Raw genomic sequence first — 17,020 nt, 5'->3', positions numbered from 1 at the left:
ACCGAATTGACAAGATGGTGCCACGTGAGTGGCAGCCTGATGCAGCAGCTCTCGCTCACTTTTGAGCTTTTTCCTCTTTTTATATTTCCTTTTGTATTTTTTAACTTTTCTTTATTACTTCTCTTTGAAGTGCTCTCTCCAGGCAGAAATTGCACACATTCAGCATTAGCTCATCATTTCTCCTGTGTATATTGATCCTCTTAAGATTCTTCAAGTATCTCATTTAAAGTTAAAGTTTTGCAATTATGCATGAAACACTAGAACTGAACCGCCTCCAACATATTTTGCAAATACAAGGCTACTCGCCTGTACATGTCATCAAATGTCTCGTCAAAGCAGACTGATCAGACCGTCTTTCCCCAGGTCTTGCAAGGTTACGATTTCTCACCTGTGTGGGATCTAATGTGAAATGTTAAGTTTGATTGGTGGCTGAAAGCTTTCCCACAGGTCTTGCAAATAAACGGCTTCTCACCTGTGTGGGTTCTCATGTGAACTGTTAAGTTTGCGCGTAGGCTGAAAGCTTTCCCACAACCTTCACAGGTAAAAGGCTTCTAACCTGTGTGAGTTCTCATGTGACGTGTTAAGCTTTGAAGGTGGCTGACAGCTTTTCCACATGTTTTGCAAGAATACGGTTTCTCACCTGTGTGCGTTCTTAGGTGTGAATTCAATTGGGACTTAAACTTAAAACTCTTTCCACATGTGCCACACTTGAAAGACTTTTCACCTGAGTGAGTTTTATGTTGAATGTCTGTTGAGGTAGAGTTTTTGTTTTTTCCGTGATGTCTTTTCTTTTTCTTTGGCTCTCCATCTCCAGCTGATCCTGAGTCTCCATGTTTTCCTCCTTTCTGGTCTCGGCTTTCAGCTTCATGAGAGTTGTTAGAGAGGAGCTGGTGGTCATTTGTTGGTTCTGCTTCACTGTGGTCACTTTCCTCACAAGTTGGAGTCAACATGACGGGATCCGTATCCACCTGCAGTACAAGCAGCTCTCCCTCCTGACTGGTGCAGAGTTCCTCCTGTTCCTCTTTAATCTCTGGAGGCTCTGGGTCCTCTTGGTCCGGACTGGAGTTCCTCTCCTGGTTACAGAGCTGCTGGTCAGCCAGAACCTCCTCTTCCTTACAGACATGTTGCTGTGGGAGCTCTTGAGGGACAGAGAACAAAAGACAGAGAATGAATAATAATAATAATAATAATATAAACCTTCACACACGATCGGCACACACTGCAGGAAGGAGTTTTCGTTTCACCAAAGCACCTCAAGCTCCAAATATCATCTCAACGCAAAGCATGTATGTGTCAGGGCTTCAACCTCAGGTGTTACACCTGGCTGGCGGCAGACCACCCTCACCGAACGCAGGGCATTAAGTAAGTTCACGTCCGTGGACAGATTAATATTGTCGAGGACACGGACTGTCGAGAATTTCTGAAAGTTGCACCTCTCGACGTGTTCTGCAAGCCACCGTCAAGAGCACAGTATCCACAAACTCTACGGGTACGATCAGCTTTATATTCAGAAAATGTTAACTAGTTAGCTTGCCTCAGTAACTGGCTAAAAGAACAATAGCTAAAAGGGCTAGCTGGAAGCTAGCATACAGCAGGTGGCTAAGAGCCTAGATGCTGTGCAGACAGAGCTCACTTTACTGACCATGAGGATTGTTATGGCTGAAGGTGAGCTTCCTACTCTGAAAAAGGACACTAAGAAAGTCTCTGTCGGGATCTCCAACACACAAGAGAAGCTGCAGAGTTACCAACGGAAATTTGCGAACTTGGAGGACCGTAGTAGGAGATGCAACATTCGGGGCTACGGCATGCCGGAGAGCGCAGAGCGGGACTCCCCAGTGCAGTTCCCAGAAAAGAAGGTCCCGGTGTGGTTCCCCACAGTAAAGCACCTGAAACCCGAAATGGAGCCCACCCACAGGATCCACAGCCAGAGCTCACCGAAGGAAGGAGACCGACAACAAGCGCTCATCTTTTGCTTCCTTTGCTTCTGCGGCAGTCCATCCTACAGAAGGTGAGGAAACATCCACCCTCAGTGGTGGCATGCAACCAGCTATCCCATTGAAGTGGGCTGCCGCGGGTTTCCAGCAAAATCGGTGAGCTACTTCCTGCAGAGGGTGGGGTTGGAACCTAAACAGTTGAAGAAAGCCACCAGGGACATAGCTGCAGCAGCCGAGTCCAGCTCAAGATGGCTGTGGCTGAAGAGAGCCGACAGTTGGAACCCTTCTGCAGGTGAAGGCTAGTCAGTCTTTGCTGCCCCACTCAGGCGAGGTGTTCAGGTTAAGTGGCGAAACAACTGAGACCCTGAGATCCCTGCTGACAGTGCAGAAGGGTTCCAACAATGTGGATGCTTAGAGGAGTTCCATCCTGGAAGAAGATCTGCATCACCGTATTTTAGCGTAGTTCCTAGTTGTAGCTCGTGGCAAAGCATCTTTGATGTTTGCTTCACCCAATGTTCTCACAGGAAAATTGCCTTGTTTCAAATTTCTATAGTGTGCTCACTGACATTATGCTACAGCTTGCAGACTACATGTTTATAGTTTATAGTATGGGATCCAGCCGTAGACAGATCAGGTGCTTCAGAAGCACGGGACCAGAGACAGGCCTCAGCTGCTCTGCAGTCTTGGGCTCGCGATACTGGTCATGTTGATATGTAGCGCACGGTCAACCCCTCTCTGAGAGATTTTTCCTTCTTTTCTTCAAGACATAAGATCTTCTCTAGAATCACCTACTTGTTTGTCTACCCCCATCTTTTTGATAGCTGTATCTGACCATAATGACTTCTGCTTTCAATTTAGGGAGAAGTTTGCAGAGTTATTAATGTGGGTTCAGTGGAAGACCCCAGAATATTGTAGGATTTGCTATGCAAATTCATGCTAATGAACAATTTGCAGATATTCCAGCCATTCAGACCCATTTAATATCTGGAGGCTCTGGGTCCTCTTGGTCCAGACTGGAGTTCCTCTCCTGGTTACAGAGCTGCTGGTTTCCTCCAGGTTCACTGGTTCCCCCCACCATCAAAAACACAGGTTGATCTCCAGTCCGTGTCCTTGACAGAGGCACTGGCTAACATCTGGAGTTGGTTCTCGGGCCTGACACACGCTGCCCACTGCTGCCTCAGGATGGGTTGAATGCAGAGTACCAACTTCATCTTGTTGTATATTGTATGATATGTGATCAAATAAATACTGAGAAAGTAAAAGCAGTCCTACAACAGGCTGGTAACAAAAGCCATAGCCATTAAGACAAGTTGGGTCATTTTATAAAAACATAAAGTTAAATCATCTTCAGTTCCATAAATCGAAACCAATAACACTTTGCAGTGAAGCCAATTGATTTAATGAATAAAATTAAACACTCTGAGGCAAAATAAACCGACACCCCGTGTTGGCAGAAAGAGGAAAGAGGACACACCTTGTTATATGGACTTTGCAGATATTCCTTGCAGATATTTAGTGCTCCTCACATTTGTTACTTATGTTTTGATGTAAAAAAGAAAAAAAAAATCCAACAGTTTCCATTTCATCTGAACCACTGACCAGAAATCAATGCCAAAATGTGTTGGTACGGTTGAATGAGACACACCTCTTTCTGTTGAGTTTTAGTGCTCCTCACATCTTTCAGAACGTTTCGTGTGTAAAATCATCATTTTCTGAGCGGAGTTTCGCCGCGGTCTTCTATAGAACGGAGCCCAGCCGTGCAGCGGACACTCAGAACCTCCGGAGTCCCGGAGTGGAATGAACCAAAACGAGGGAAACACTCGTATGTTCGCTCCATGTAGTGAAACGTGGCTGCGATGCATATGTCCCCCTCTGTGGCCACTCCAGGGCTCTGAACATTAGTGTTATTAAAATAAGAAACTTCTACTCACCTATCCTGTGTAACTTTACTTGGGGTTTCCAGCAGATATCCAGCATGACGCGCTGCCGATCGATCTCTTCCTCGTACTGGACGATAGTTGTTTTAAAAACTCTGAATATTTCTTCAGCAGCAGCAGTTAGTCGCTCGTTGACAAACTCTCTCAAACTCTCAACTGAACTCATTGTTCTTTAATTACTCATTCAATAATGAGCTGCGCTGAGACTCAGTACCGTCTTCACTTCATTCATTACACACAGCCAGCTAATGCTGCTAGCTGCTACTGTTTACTTCCGCTGGGTGCCACGCTCTAAAGCTCCGACAGTGGAAGTGCGGAGGCTTTTAGTTCCGCTTCTGACTGAAGACATTTAATTCAGAACTTGATTAAAACATATCTGACTACAGTTTTAAAGTTGAACAAAATAATTGGGCCAAAAAATGTTATCCAGTTACCAAGCAATCTCATAAAGACATTTAATTATTTTTTCCATTTCTTACATGTTATTTAAGTTAATTTAATTAACTGTTTTACACAATTTTCGTACTCTTTTCACACAGTGTGTTTACACTATGTTTGTGTACTCCTTGTATTAAGGTGTAGATCTACTCTGCTTAATTCCACAAAGAAATGTGGTACTCTTTTCTAAACTGCTACTTTGAACTAACAGCTAACTTTTTGGTTACTTACATGGAAGCTGATGAAAAAACTACCAATATTTAACATATAACTGTTTATATAAAAGCAGGACACTTGATGATAATAAGTGGGACACATGAGACTGATTCACTCGTCTTTTTAACCAATATGATCAAATCAGCATGAAGAGAGACACAAACATATTTTGACATCTTCTCAAGGGAAATTTTACACATTCAGCATCAGCTCATCATTTCTCCTGTGTATATTGAAACTCTGAGGATTCTTCAAGTATGTCATTTCAAGTTAAAGTTCTGCTATTATTATTATTATTATTATGAAACACTAGAACTAGAACTTGGTATGGGGTGGCTGTAGCTCAGTGGGTAGAGTGGGTCAACCAGAAACCAGAAGGTCAGATCCGACCCCGGCTCCCCTGGGGCGGAACTGAGCTACATGTTGAAGTATCTTTGAGCAAGATACTGAATCCCAAAATTGCTCATGATGTGCAGTTGGCCCCTTGTGTGGTGGCCTCTGCCATCAGTAAGGGCCCTGCGACGAGCTGGCGACTCATCCAGGGTATACCCTGGCCTTCGCCAATAGAGATAACTGGGATTGGCTCCAGTAACCCCCGCGACCCCTGGAAAAGGGGGGATAAAGCGGTAACGAGACCCTCACGTATAAATGGAAGAAAATGAGATGAGGGGCACTCCTAACCTCTTTCTATGACTCTGTAGAATCTCTTTTTCTATGGAGTAGTCTGCTGGAGCAGCAGCATCTCAACAGCAGACAGGAGGAGATAAACTTATCAGGAAGGCCAGCTCCATCCTGGGATGCCCTCTTGACCCAGTGCAGGTGGTGGGAGAGAGCAGGATTATGCAGGCTCTCATTGCTGCGAGTTCCACCCCCTGCAGGTCACTGTCTCAGCACTGGGCAGCTCCTTCAGCAACAGATTGATAAACCCCAAGTGTGTGAAGGAGAGGTGCTGCTGTGAGACTGTACAACCAGCACTGCTCCATGTAGACATTTAGGTTTTGCACTGTTTGGTCAGTTTTTCTTTGTGAATAAAAATGTGCTGTTAATTTTGTACTATATTATGTTTGTATGTACGTCTATTGTGTTTCTTGCATCTTTAATTATATTGTTAATTTTTGCTATTGGTTTTGTCTTTTGAAATATTCTGTCATTTGACCGCTGGGACAAACAAATCCCCCGCCCCCCCACCGGCTGTACATTAAAGGATTTCTGATTCTGATTCTGATCAGATAAATTATGGTTTCTCACGTGTGGGTTCTCATATGATAAGTTAATCGAGGACGACGCCCGAAAGCCTTCCCACAAATTTCACAGGTAAAAGGTTTCTCACCTGTGTGGGTTCTCATGTGCCTTTTCATACTAGATGAATCATGTGATGTTTTCCCACATGTTTTGCAAGTCAATGGTTTCTCACCTGTGTGGAATCTCATGTGATAAGTTAATGGAGCACGATTCCTGAAAGCCTTCCCACAAATTTCACAGGTAAAAGGTTTCTCACCTGTGTGGGTCATCATGTGTTTCGCTTTGTGTGAATGTTGGCTGAAAGCTTTCCCACAAGTGTTGCAAGTAAACGGTTTCTCACCCGTGTGGGTTCTCATGTGATAAGTTAATAGAGCACGACTCCTGAAAGCCTTACCACAAATTTCACAGGTAAAAGGTTTCTCACCTGTGTGGGTCATCATGTGTTTCGCTTTGTGTGAATGTTGGCTGAATGTTTTCCCGCATGTGTTGCAAGTAAACGGTTTCTCACCCGTGTGGGTTCTCATGTGAACTCTTAAGGTACAATTTAGCTTGAAAGTCTTCCCACATGTTTTGCAAGAATATGGTTTCTCACCTGTGTGGACTCTCATGTGAGCTGTTAAGGTACTGTGTAGCTTGAAAGTCTTGCCACATGTTTTGCAAGAATATGGTTTCTCACCTGTGTGGACTTTCATGTGACGTGTTAAGTTTGTACAGAGGCTGAAAGCGTTCCCACAAATTTCACAGGTAAAAGGTTTCTCACCTGTGTGGGTTCTTAGGTGTATATTCAATTGAGACTTAAACTTAAAACTCTTTCCACATGTGTCACATTTTAAAGACTTTTCACTTGGGTGAGTGTTATGTTGAATGTCTGTTGAGGTAGAGTTTTTGTTTTTTCGGCAATGTCTTTTCTTTTTCTTCGGCTCTCCATCTCCAGCTGATCCTGAGTCTCCATGTTTTCCTCCTTTCTGGTCTCGGCTCTCAGCTACATGAGAGTTGTTAGAGAGGAGCTGGTGGTCACTTGTTGGTTCTGCTTCACTGTGGTCACTTTCCTCATAAGTTGGAGTCAACATGACGGTATCTGTCTCCACCTTCAGTACAAGCTGGACTCCCTCCTGACTGGTGCAGAGTTCCTCCTGTTCCTCTTTAATCTCTGGAGGCTCTGGGTCCTCTTGGTCCAGACTGGAGTTCCTCTCCTGGTTGCAGAGCTGCTGGTCAGCAAGAACCTCCTCCTCCTTACAGACATGTTGCTGTGGGAGCTCTGGAGGGACACACAACAAAAGACAGAGAATCAATGATATAAACCCATACACACAGGATACATTATATATATATATATATGGCTAACATCTTAACTTGGTTCTCGGTGGGACGACAGAGCCTACACAGAAATTATTAAGGACTTTGTCAACTGGTGCCACTTCCATATCTGACTACAGTTTTAAACTTAAAACATTTTTCATTCTTTTTTCCATTTCTTACATGTCATTTAAATTCATTCATCAACTATATTTAACGCCATTTTCATACTCTTTTCACACAGTGTGTGTACTCCCTTGTTTGAAGGTGTAGAGTTACTCTGCTTAATTCCACAAAGAAATGTGGTACTCTTTTCTAAATTGCCACTTCGAACTAAAAGCTTACTTTTTGGTGACATAAATGGAAGCTACTGTAAAAACTACAAGTATTTAACATAACTGTTATAAATGTATAATGTATATAAAAGCGGGACAAGAGGAGCGATAATAAGTGGGACACATGAGACCGATTCACTCAACTTTTTAATGATCATGTTAACAAATATGGGCAAATCAGCATGAAGATAGACACACAAACATATTTTGACATCTTCTCAAGGGGAACTGAACCACCTCCAACACATTTTGCAAATACAAGGCTACTCGCCTGTACGTGTCATCAAATGTCTCATCAAAGCAGACTGATCAGACCATCTTTCCCCAGGTCTTGCAAGGTTAAAATCAAAGCACCTCTGCTTTCAACGTCAGAGTTGAGCCACAGTTGGTTTGAATGTCACTTAAGTGCGAGAAGGCAGAGGCAGCGCAGAGTTCAGGTCAAGCAGAATCGGATGAACTTGGAACGGGAAATGGTGACAAAGGCGTACAAAAGTGTGGGATAGCTCGACTTCGCTGGGGACTTTTAGACGTTAACTGGTGTTTTTCTGATTTTGTGTGAGACACCAGCGCTTTCACACCAAGTGTGCCTGAGTTGAGGGTCCTCTTGCAGAGCGTACACTGGGCTTCTTATTCATCATGAAGTACAAATGTAACCAACTGAATTCTGGTTGTTCATACCAACACTTTCCCATAGTTGTAACAGATTCCACAGTCGAAGTCTTGCTGGAACTGGTGACGTGTGCAGTGATGAATTCCGACCAGGCTGTTGACAAAATGCCACTTACGTTCCTGGATACTTCAGTAAGAAGTACAACACACGGGGCCGACTGTAAATCTCACCAGCAAATTTCCCCAAAACAAAACAAAAAAAGGTGACAACGAAAGCAGTAAATGAACATACATATTTACTTAAGACCTATGTGGAAAATATGGATGTATTTAAGACTTTTTAAGACTCAAGACCCCACAGAAACCCTGTTATGGCTTCTCACCTGTGTGTGTTCTCATGTGATGTGTTAAGGAAGTACGAAACATGAAATCTTTCCCACATGTTTTGCAAGAATACGGTTTCTCACCTGTGTGGATTCTCATGTGTTGAATCAATTCACTATGAGACTTGAAATCTTTCCCACATGTTTGGCAAGAATACGGTTTATCACCTGTGTGGGTTCTCATGTGAACTGTTAAGATACTGTTTAGCGCGAAAGTCTTCCCACATGTTTCACAGGTAAAAGGCTTCTCACCTGTGTGGGTTCTCATGTGATGTGTTAAGTTTGCACGTTGGCTGAAAGCTTTCCCACAGTTGTTGCACGTAAACGGTTTCTCACCTGTGTGAATTCTCATGTGCTGATTCAATTGACCGTGAGACTTGAAATCACTCCCACATGTTTGGCAAGAAAATGGCTTCTCACCTGTGTGAGTTCTCATGTGAACTATAAAGGAACTCTGATATATGAAAGTCTTCCCACATGTTTTACAAGAATACGGTTTCTCACCTGTGTGGACTCTCATGTGATCTTTTAAACTGTTCGAAAATCGAAAGTCTTTCCCACATATTTTGCAAGAATACGGCTTTTCACCTGTGTGGGTTCTCATGTGCCTTTTCAAACTACCTGAATCACTTAATGTTTTCCCACATGTTTGGCATCTAAGATCTAATGGCCTCTCATCTCTGTGGGTTCTCACGTGAACTTTTAAGGTAGTGTTTTGATTAAAAGTCTTCCCACATATTTGGCAAGAATACGGTTTCTCACCTGGGTGGGTTCTCATGTGGCTTACTCTATGTGCAAGTTGGCTGAAAGCTTTCCCACAAATTTCACAGGTAAAAGGTTTCTCACCTGTGTGAATTCTCATGTGAACTGTTAAGTTTGGTTGGAGACTAAAAGCTTTCCCACATGTGTTGCAAGAAAACGGTTTCTCACCTCTGTGGGCTCTTAGGTGGACATTCAATTGGGACTTAAACTTAAAAGTCTTTCCACATGTGTCACAGTTGAAAGATTTTTCACTTGGGTGAGTGTTATGTTGAATGTCTGATGAGGTAGAGTTTTTATTTTTTCTGCGATGTCTTTTCTTTTTCTTCTGCTCTCCATCTCCAGCTGATCCTGAGTCTCCATGTTTTCCTCTTTTCTGGTCTCGGCTCTCAGCTACATGAGAGTTGTTAGCGAGGAGCTGGTGGTCACTTGTTGGTTCTACTTCACTGTGGTCACTTTCCTCATAAGCTGGAGTCAACATGACGGTATCCGTCTCCACCTTCAGTACAAGCTGCTCTCCCTCCCGACTGGTGCAGAGTTCCTCCTGTTCCTCTTTAATCTCTGGAGGCTCTGGGCCCTCTTGGTCCAGACTGGAGTTCCTCTCCTGGTTACAGAGCTGCTGGTCAGCGAGAACCTCCTCCTCCTTACAGACATGTTGCTGTGCAAGCTCTGGAGGGACAGAGAACAGACAGAGAATTAATAATATAAACCCACACACGAAAGATATATGTGTGGCTATCTATGGCTAACATCTGGAGTTGGTTCTCGGGCCTGACACACGCTGCCCACTGCTGCCTCAGGATGGGTTGAATGCAGAGTACCAACTTCATCTTGTTGTATATTTTATGATACGTGATCAAATAAATACTGAGAAAGTTAAAGCAGTCCTACAACAGGCTGGTAACAAAAGCCATAGCCATTAAAACAAGTTGGGTCATTTGATAAAAACATAAAGTTAAATCATATTCAGTTCCATAAGACAAAACACTTTGCAGTAAACCCAGTTGATTTAATAAATAAAATCAAAAATTCGACACAAAAAGAAAACGACACCCCGTGTTTGCAGTAAGAGGGAACAGAGGTTTCACCAGTGGCGGCTGGTGAAAAGTATTCTAGGTGGGGCTGTGCCATATTCAGTCAGTTTCACTAACCATCATAATACAATTGAACACAAACTACAGGAAACCAGTGCTCTGTGAAATAGAGCACTGGATTTGTCTTTGAACTCGCAAACAAATTTCTACACATATTTCTGGAAAGGCAGTTTACTTACACTAGTGCCCCCTTGTGGCGGATAACTGCGCTGTTGAGCACATGTAACCGTGCCAATAGTAGAAATTAGGCAACGCAAGAGGCACTCCATGAGAACAGAGTGGAAAGTGTACTGTGTACACAATAACTTGAAATTATATGGACAATTATATTCACATGCTACATTATATTCACATTTTTCGGAACGTTCTGTGTGTAAAATCTTCATTTCCTGAGCGGAGTTTCGCCGCGGTCTTCTATAGAACGGAGCCCAGCCGTGCAGCGGACACTCAGAACCTCCGGAGTCCCGGAGTGGAATGAACCAAAACGAGGGAAACACTCGTATGTTCGCTCCATGCAGTGAAACGTTGCTGCGATGCATATGTCCCCCTCTGTGGCCACTCCAGGGCTCTGAACATTAGTGTTATTAAAATAAGAAACTTTTACTCACCTATCCTGTGTAACTTTACTTGGGGTTTCCAGCAGATATCCAGCATGACGCGCTGCCGATCGATCTCTTCTTCGTACTGGACGATAGTTGTATTAAAAACTCTGAATATTTCTTCAGCAGCAGCAGTTAGTCGCTCGTTGACAAACTCTCTCAAACTCTCAACTGAACTCATTGTTCTTTAATTACTCATTCAATAATGAGCTGCGCTGTGACTCAGTACCGTCTTCACTTCATTCATTACACACAGCCAGCTAATGCTGCTAGCTGCTACTGTTTACTTCCGCTGGGTGTCAAGCTCTAAAGCTCCGACAGGAGGAGTGCGGAGGCTTTTAGTTCCGCTTCAGACTGAAGACATTTAATTCAGAACTTGTTAAAACATATCTGACTACAGTTTTAAAATTGAACAAAAATAATTAGGCCAAGTGTAGTTAGTGTAGTTACAGGTAATATACACTCTCCTCCGCAGGGAGATCTGATTACATCAATGTTGTTTATATTATCCTTGGAGCCTTTGGCACAGGCTATTAGATTATCTCCAAACATTACACCAATAAAAATAAAATCCACTCTGCATCATATATCTTTATTTGCTGATGGCGTCCTTTCATTTTTTTCAGATATTAAGTACTCTCTTCCAAACATCCTTAATACATTTGAACAGTTCAGTTATGTCTCCAGCTATAAGATAAACTGGTCTAAGTCCTCCCTTTTACCATTGAACCCTGCGAGCAAGGAGGAATGTACATATTTCAATATCCCAGTAGTATCTCACTTTAAATACTTTGGAGTTAATGTATTTACATCATTACAAAAAACATTCACTAAGAATTATAATAACACCCTTAGTATGGTCAAACAAAACCTGGAAAGATGGCAGAAGCTACCTATATTTCTGTCTGGTAGAATTTCAATAATTAAAATGAATGTACTTCCTAGAGTTAATTTCTGTAGCTATATGCTACCTATGGCACCTCCTCCAAGGTATTGGGAGAAAATACATAGCATTATTACTAGATGTTTATGGAGAGGCAGACAACCAAAAATAAAATTAACTAATGTGCAAAGAAAGAACGAGTTGGGAGGTTTATCAGTCCCTAATTTCAAACTTTACTTCCATGCCCTTACTATTCGTCCTTTGTTAAACTGGTTTAGTGAGAAAACTTCACCTCCATGGCTTAACATTGAGAAGAATCTGGTGGCACCTGCTTCTTTAAATGATTGTTTGTTTACAGGTCTCTCTCTCAATAAATACAAACTTGAGTATGGTTCAGTAATAGCCAGTGCAATTCAAAATTTCAGGAAAATTGAAAAGATATACAATTGGACACCCAAATGGCATGCAAGTACTCCAGTATTCCATGACAGCCTTCTTAAGTCTGGTGGGGAGCACTTTATCTCACCTCAGTGATCTAAAGCAGGAATCCACAGTTTAGGAGACATTATGAATGACGATGGATTAAGAAGTTTTCAGGATTTGAGTGAAACATTTAAACTGTCATCAAATTCCTTCTTTTTATATTTACGATTACGTTCTGCCTGAAGAGCAGCAGGTATTTTGGCTGATAGGAAACCTCTTAATCATCCAATAATGGAATTATTTAAGAAAATATCAGGGCTACCTAAAGGACACGTTTCTGTAATTTATAATAGTTTGTTGGAACATATGCAGACCACCTTAACGATAACAAATGTGTGGAATAAGGACTGCCCTGAATCATCTATAGACTGGCATAGAGTTTGGAGGAATTATGCTTATTCCTCACAAAACCTAAATAATAAGTTAACCAATCTCAACTTTCTATATCGCACTTATTTCACACCAAAACGGCGTTTCATGATTAAGTTATCTCCTTCTCCAAATTGTAATCTATGTGACTTGAATCAAATAGGGACCTTCTTGCATATCATGTGGGAGTGTCCATCAGTTCAAAACCTTTGGCAACAAATAAGTAAAACATCTCTACAATGCACTCGGCTTAGAGATTGACCTCTCTCCAAAATTTATGCTCTTAAATGATGATTCTGGGCAAAACCTTAACCATATGCAAAGGCTGCTGTGGCTTTCTGCATGTACAGCGGCTAAAAAGATGTTAGCGGTTAGGTGGCAACCACAGCACTCGCTTTCTATGCTTCAATGGACTTACTCTTTAATAGAGTTGTTATCCCCGGAGGTCTCTGTTGCCAAGATGAATGGAGCAGGTCAGAGGGTGCTCAATGCAAGGAAGGAGGCACTCGAGGTAGCTCGAGCTATGATTTAACCTTTTATTATTACACAACATTCATGTATTTACCTGAAATATCCAGCATGATCTGAAAATTAGAGAAAGATCTGTGCGAGGGCGTTGGGGAGGGTCAAGGGACTATAAAATGTGCAGGTGTTGTGTGTTATATATTTATTTATTTAATTTGATTTTACTTTAATTTTTTTTCATTGTTTTAGTTATGAGTTGTCTCTGCCAATTGTACATAGTAATGATATCAATTTGTCTAATGGTTGGAGTGTGTTCATGTGCTTATATGTATAATTATTGTTATCTAGCTATATATGTACATACAGTATATATATCGTTTTGGGTTTTTTTGTTCTTTTTTTCTCTTTGTTTCTGTGATCTATTTCTTGGTATATGTATGTGTGTATGTCTATATTCCTTGTCTGCGATGTTGATTTGCACCTGTATTAATAAAAACAAACAAAACAAAAAAAAAAAAAAAGTTGGAAATCAAAAACAATAAATATTTACAAACTTTCAAAATAAATAAATAATTAGGCCAACAAGTGTTTTCCAGTTGCAGTCTCATAAAGACATTTAATTGTTAGGGTTACATGTTATTTAAAATCATTAATTTAACTATATCTAACACCATTTTCATCCTCTTTTCACACAGTGTATTTACACTATGTTTGTGTACTCCTTATATTAAGGAGTAGATCTACTCTGCTTAATTCCACAAAGAAATGTGGTACTCTTTTCTTAAACTGCTACCTTGAACTAACAGTTAACTTTTTAGTTACATACATGGAAGCTACTGTAAAAACTACAAGTATTTAACATATAACTGTTTATATAAAAGCAGGGAACGAGGAGCGATAATAAGTGGAACACATGAGACTGATTCACTCGACTTTTTAATCATCATGTTAACAAATATGGGCAAATCAGCATGAAGATAGACACAAACATATTTTGACATCTTCTCAAGGGGAAATTGTACACATTCAGCAGCAGCACATCATTTCTCCTGTGTATATTGATCCACTGAGGATTCTTCAAGTGTGTCATTTAAAGTTAAGTTTTGCAATTATGCTGTTACGCTTGGTCTAGGGAGCGGAGCCCAACACGGTGTAAATTAAGAGGAAAAAATTACAATTTATTACAATAATCCAAGAAACACAGAATACCAATATGTACAGTGATAGGTGTGAAATATAAAAGTGATGAAGTGTGGCTTCAGGGTGAGCCCTGGCCTAAAATAACCAATCTAAACTCTGGAGTCCGAAACTTCCTAATCCCTACAGAAAAGAAAAGAAACAAAAAGACAAATGCTGAACCTAACTCCCTTACCTAATAAAAAACAGAAGAAAACAGAAGCAAAGTAAAAGGCAGCTCACCCCTACTGCTTCCCTAAGCACAAACACACTTGCCCTGGTTTCACCGAGTGCACACGCACACTCACAAACAGTTTTGCACTCAGGCCAACAAACACACTCCAACTTAGTCAAACACTAATTTATCACAGTACACTTCCACAGTTATCATCTAGGTATATGCCTTTGCAATAGCGAACCACAACGTCATCTGGCATCACCGGCTTTTATAGTCCCCGCTTCCTGTATTGGCCAATCCCTCACTGCCACACCAGGGGTGCAGAGCCAATGAGGTGCGGGAGCCACATGATCTTGGGAGAGAACAGTAGTGTTCACCTCTGCTGAAAGAAAACACACACACTACACAAAATGCCAGCGGAAGCCGTAACATATGCATGAAAACTAGAACTGAACCACCTCAAACAGATTTTACAAATACAAGTCTACGCGCCTGCACGTGTCACCAAATGTCTCATTGAAGCAGACTCATCAGACCATCTCCCCCAGGTCTTGCAAGGTTATGACTTCTCCCCTGTGTGAGTTCTCATGTGTTTTGTTAAGGAAGAATGAAACCTAAAATCTTTCCCACATGTTTTGCAAGATTATGGCCTCTCATCTGTGTGGGTTCTCATGTGAGCTGTTAGGTGACTGTTTTGCGTGAACGTCTTCCCACATTTTTTGCAAGTAAACTGTTTTGCGTGAACGTCTTCCCACATTTTTTGCAAGTAAACAGTTTCTCACCTGTGTGGATGCTCATGTGAACTGTTAAGCTTTCACGTCGGCTGAAAGCTTTCCCACATGTTTTGCAATGAAATGGTTTCTCACCTGTGTGGGTTCTCATGTGAACTGTTAAGTGTGCATGTTGGCTGAAAGCTTTCCCACATGTTTTGCAATGAAATGGCTTCTCACCTGTGTGGGTTCTCATGTGAACTTTTAAGTCACTGTTTTGATTAAAAGTCTTCCCACATCTTTGGCAACAACACAGTTTCACACCTGTGTGGCCTCTCATGTGATGTGTTAACTTTGTTTGTTGCCTGAACGCTTTCCCACATGATTCGCAAGAATAAGGCTTCTCACCTGTGTGGATTCTCATGTGGACTGTTAAGGAACTGTTTAGCGTGAAAGCTTTCTCACAAATTTCACAGGTAAACGGTTTCTCACCTGTGTGGATTCTCATGTGACCTGTTAGGTTTGTACGGTAGCCGAAAGCTTTCCCACATGTTTTGCATGAAAAAGGCTTCTCACCTGTGTGGATTCTCATGTGGTCATTCAATTCACCATGAGACTTGAAAGCTTTTCCACATGTTTGGCAAGAATATGGCCTCTCATCTGTGTGGGTTCTTATGTGTCTATCCAATACGGACTTAAACTTAAAAGTCTTTCCACATGTGTCACAGTTGAAAGACTTTTCACCTGGGTGAGTGTTATGCTGAATGTCTGATGAGGTAGAGTTTTTATTTTTTCCGTGATGTCTTTTCTTTTTCTTCGGCTCTCCATCTCCAGCTGATCCTGAGTCTCCATGTTCTCCTCCTTTCTGGTCTCGGCTCTCAGCTACATGAGAGTTGTTAGAGAGGAGCTGGTGGTCACTTGTTGGTTCTGCTTCACTGTGGTCACTTTCCTCATAAGTTGGAGTCAACATGACGGTATCCGTCTCCACCTTCAGTACAAGCTGCTCTCCCTCCTGACTGGTGCAGAGTTCCTCCTGTTCCTCTTTAATCTCTGGAGGCTCTGGGTCCTCTTGGTCCAGACTGGAGTTCCTCTCCTGGTTACAGAGCTGCTGGTCAGTGAGAACCTCCTCCTCCTTACAGACATGTTGCTGTGGGAGCTCTGGAGGGACAGAGAACAAAAAACAGAGAATTAATAATATAAACCCACACACGCAATATATACTATCGTCGCTGTCCAATGAAAAACATGTATCTCCAAAAATCGTTTTTTTCTAGGAGCATGAAAAAAGTATTTTTCTCATAAACTAACATACAGAATAAACCTAACACACTGTAAGTTGAAATGAAAATATATCTTTACACAGTCATCAGTGACCCATTTAATATTTTAAAGGGACTTACGTGGATTGTTGTGAGCGAAAATGGACATACGCCTTTTTTTATAATGGGTTCCAATTAGTTCCAAGTCTGGTGTCTCCTGGTTATGTCCGACTCGGTAACGTTCGTTACCTTGTCCTAATGTTGCAACACTTATGTCTCAGTATTTTAGATTGAAATAAAAAAATCCATCGGCTAATAGGAAATATAGTCCAGTGTAGTGTTTAAACCATCTTAAACACTTATTAAAGTGACAGAATTAGACTGATGCACGTACATGACAGAAGGTCAGCTGAAATCAATAAGCCACAGCTAGTCTGATGATAAAGCTCTGTGATTTAATTAGCTCAAAACTTAACGTTATTTATTTAAAGCTATCATTCTGGACTCCTAGCATAATTTCTCAATTTCTCCACAACACTACACTGTACAAGTTACTACAAAAACTTACCTTTTGGCCAAAACACATGCGTTGGCTATTAAGATGCTTTGATAAAAGAAACTGCAGTGTTTGCCTCCTAAAGTTACTGGTAGTTTC

At 41.6% G+C, this 17,020-nt stretch overlaps 3 protein-coding genes across 3 annotated transcripts; all 3 read right to left on the bottom strand.

Moving 5' to 3' along the window:
• Positions 1-4,685: 4,685 nt before the first annotated feature.
• Positions 4,686-8,090, bottom strand: LOC115592998 (gastrula zinc finger protein XlCGF8.2DB-like). Its single transcript, XM_030436315.1, has 2 exons — positions 8,077-8,090; positions 4,686-6,667 (listed from the first exon to the last, which is right to left on the bottom strand). Exons 1-2 carry the CDS (start codon positions 8,088-8,090, stop codon positions 5,770-5,772), a joined length of 912 nt encoding a protein of 303 aa, XP_030292175.1. The 3' UTR covers positions 4,686-5,769.
• LOC115592997 (zinc finger protein 239-like) lies at positions 7,533-14,745 on the bottom strand. Its single transcript, XM_030436313.1, has 2 exons — positions 14,702-14,745; positions 7,533-9,475 (listed from the first exon to the last, which is right to left on the bottom strand). Exons 1-2 carry the CDS (start codon positions 14,743-14,745, stop codon positions 8,377-8,379), a joined length of 1,143 nt encoding a protein of 380 aa, XP_030292173.1. The 3' UTR covers positions 7,533-8,376.
• LOC115592996 (gastrula zinc finger protein XlCGF8.2DB-like) lies at positions 13,722-16,534 on the bottom strand. The gene is made up of 3 exons (XM_030436312.1): positions 16,507-16,534; positions 15,154-15,922; positions 13,722-15,112 (listed from the first exon to the last, which is right to left on the bottom strand). Exons 1-3 carry the CDS (start codon positions 16,532-16,534, stop codon positions 15,040-15,042), a joined length of 870 nt encoding a protein of 289 aa, XP_030292172.1. The 3' UTR covers positions 13,722-15,039.
• Positions 16,535-17,020: the final 486 nt, after the last annotated feature.

Source organism: Sparus aurata, chromosome 12 (genome assembly GCF_900880675.1).
Source record: "Sparus aurata chromosome 12, fSpaAur1.1, whole genome shotgun sequence".
In the NCBI taxonomy this organism is placed as follows: Eukaryota; Metazoa; Chordata; class Actinopteri; order Spariformes; family Sparidae; genus Sparus; species Sparus aurata.
The sequence above is the reverse complement of the archived record's forward strand: the minus strand, read 5'-3'. Positions and strand labels throughout refer to the sequence as shown.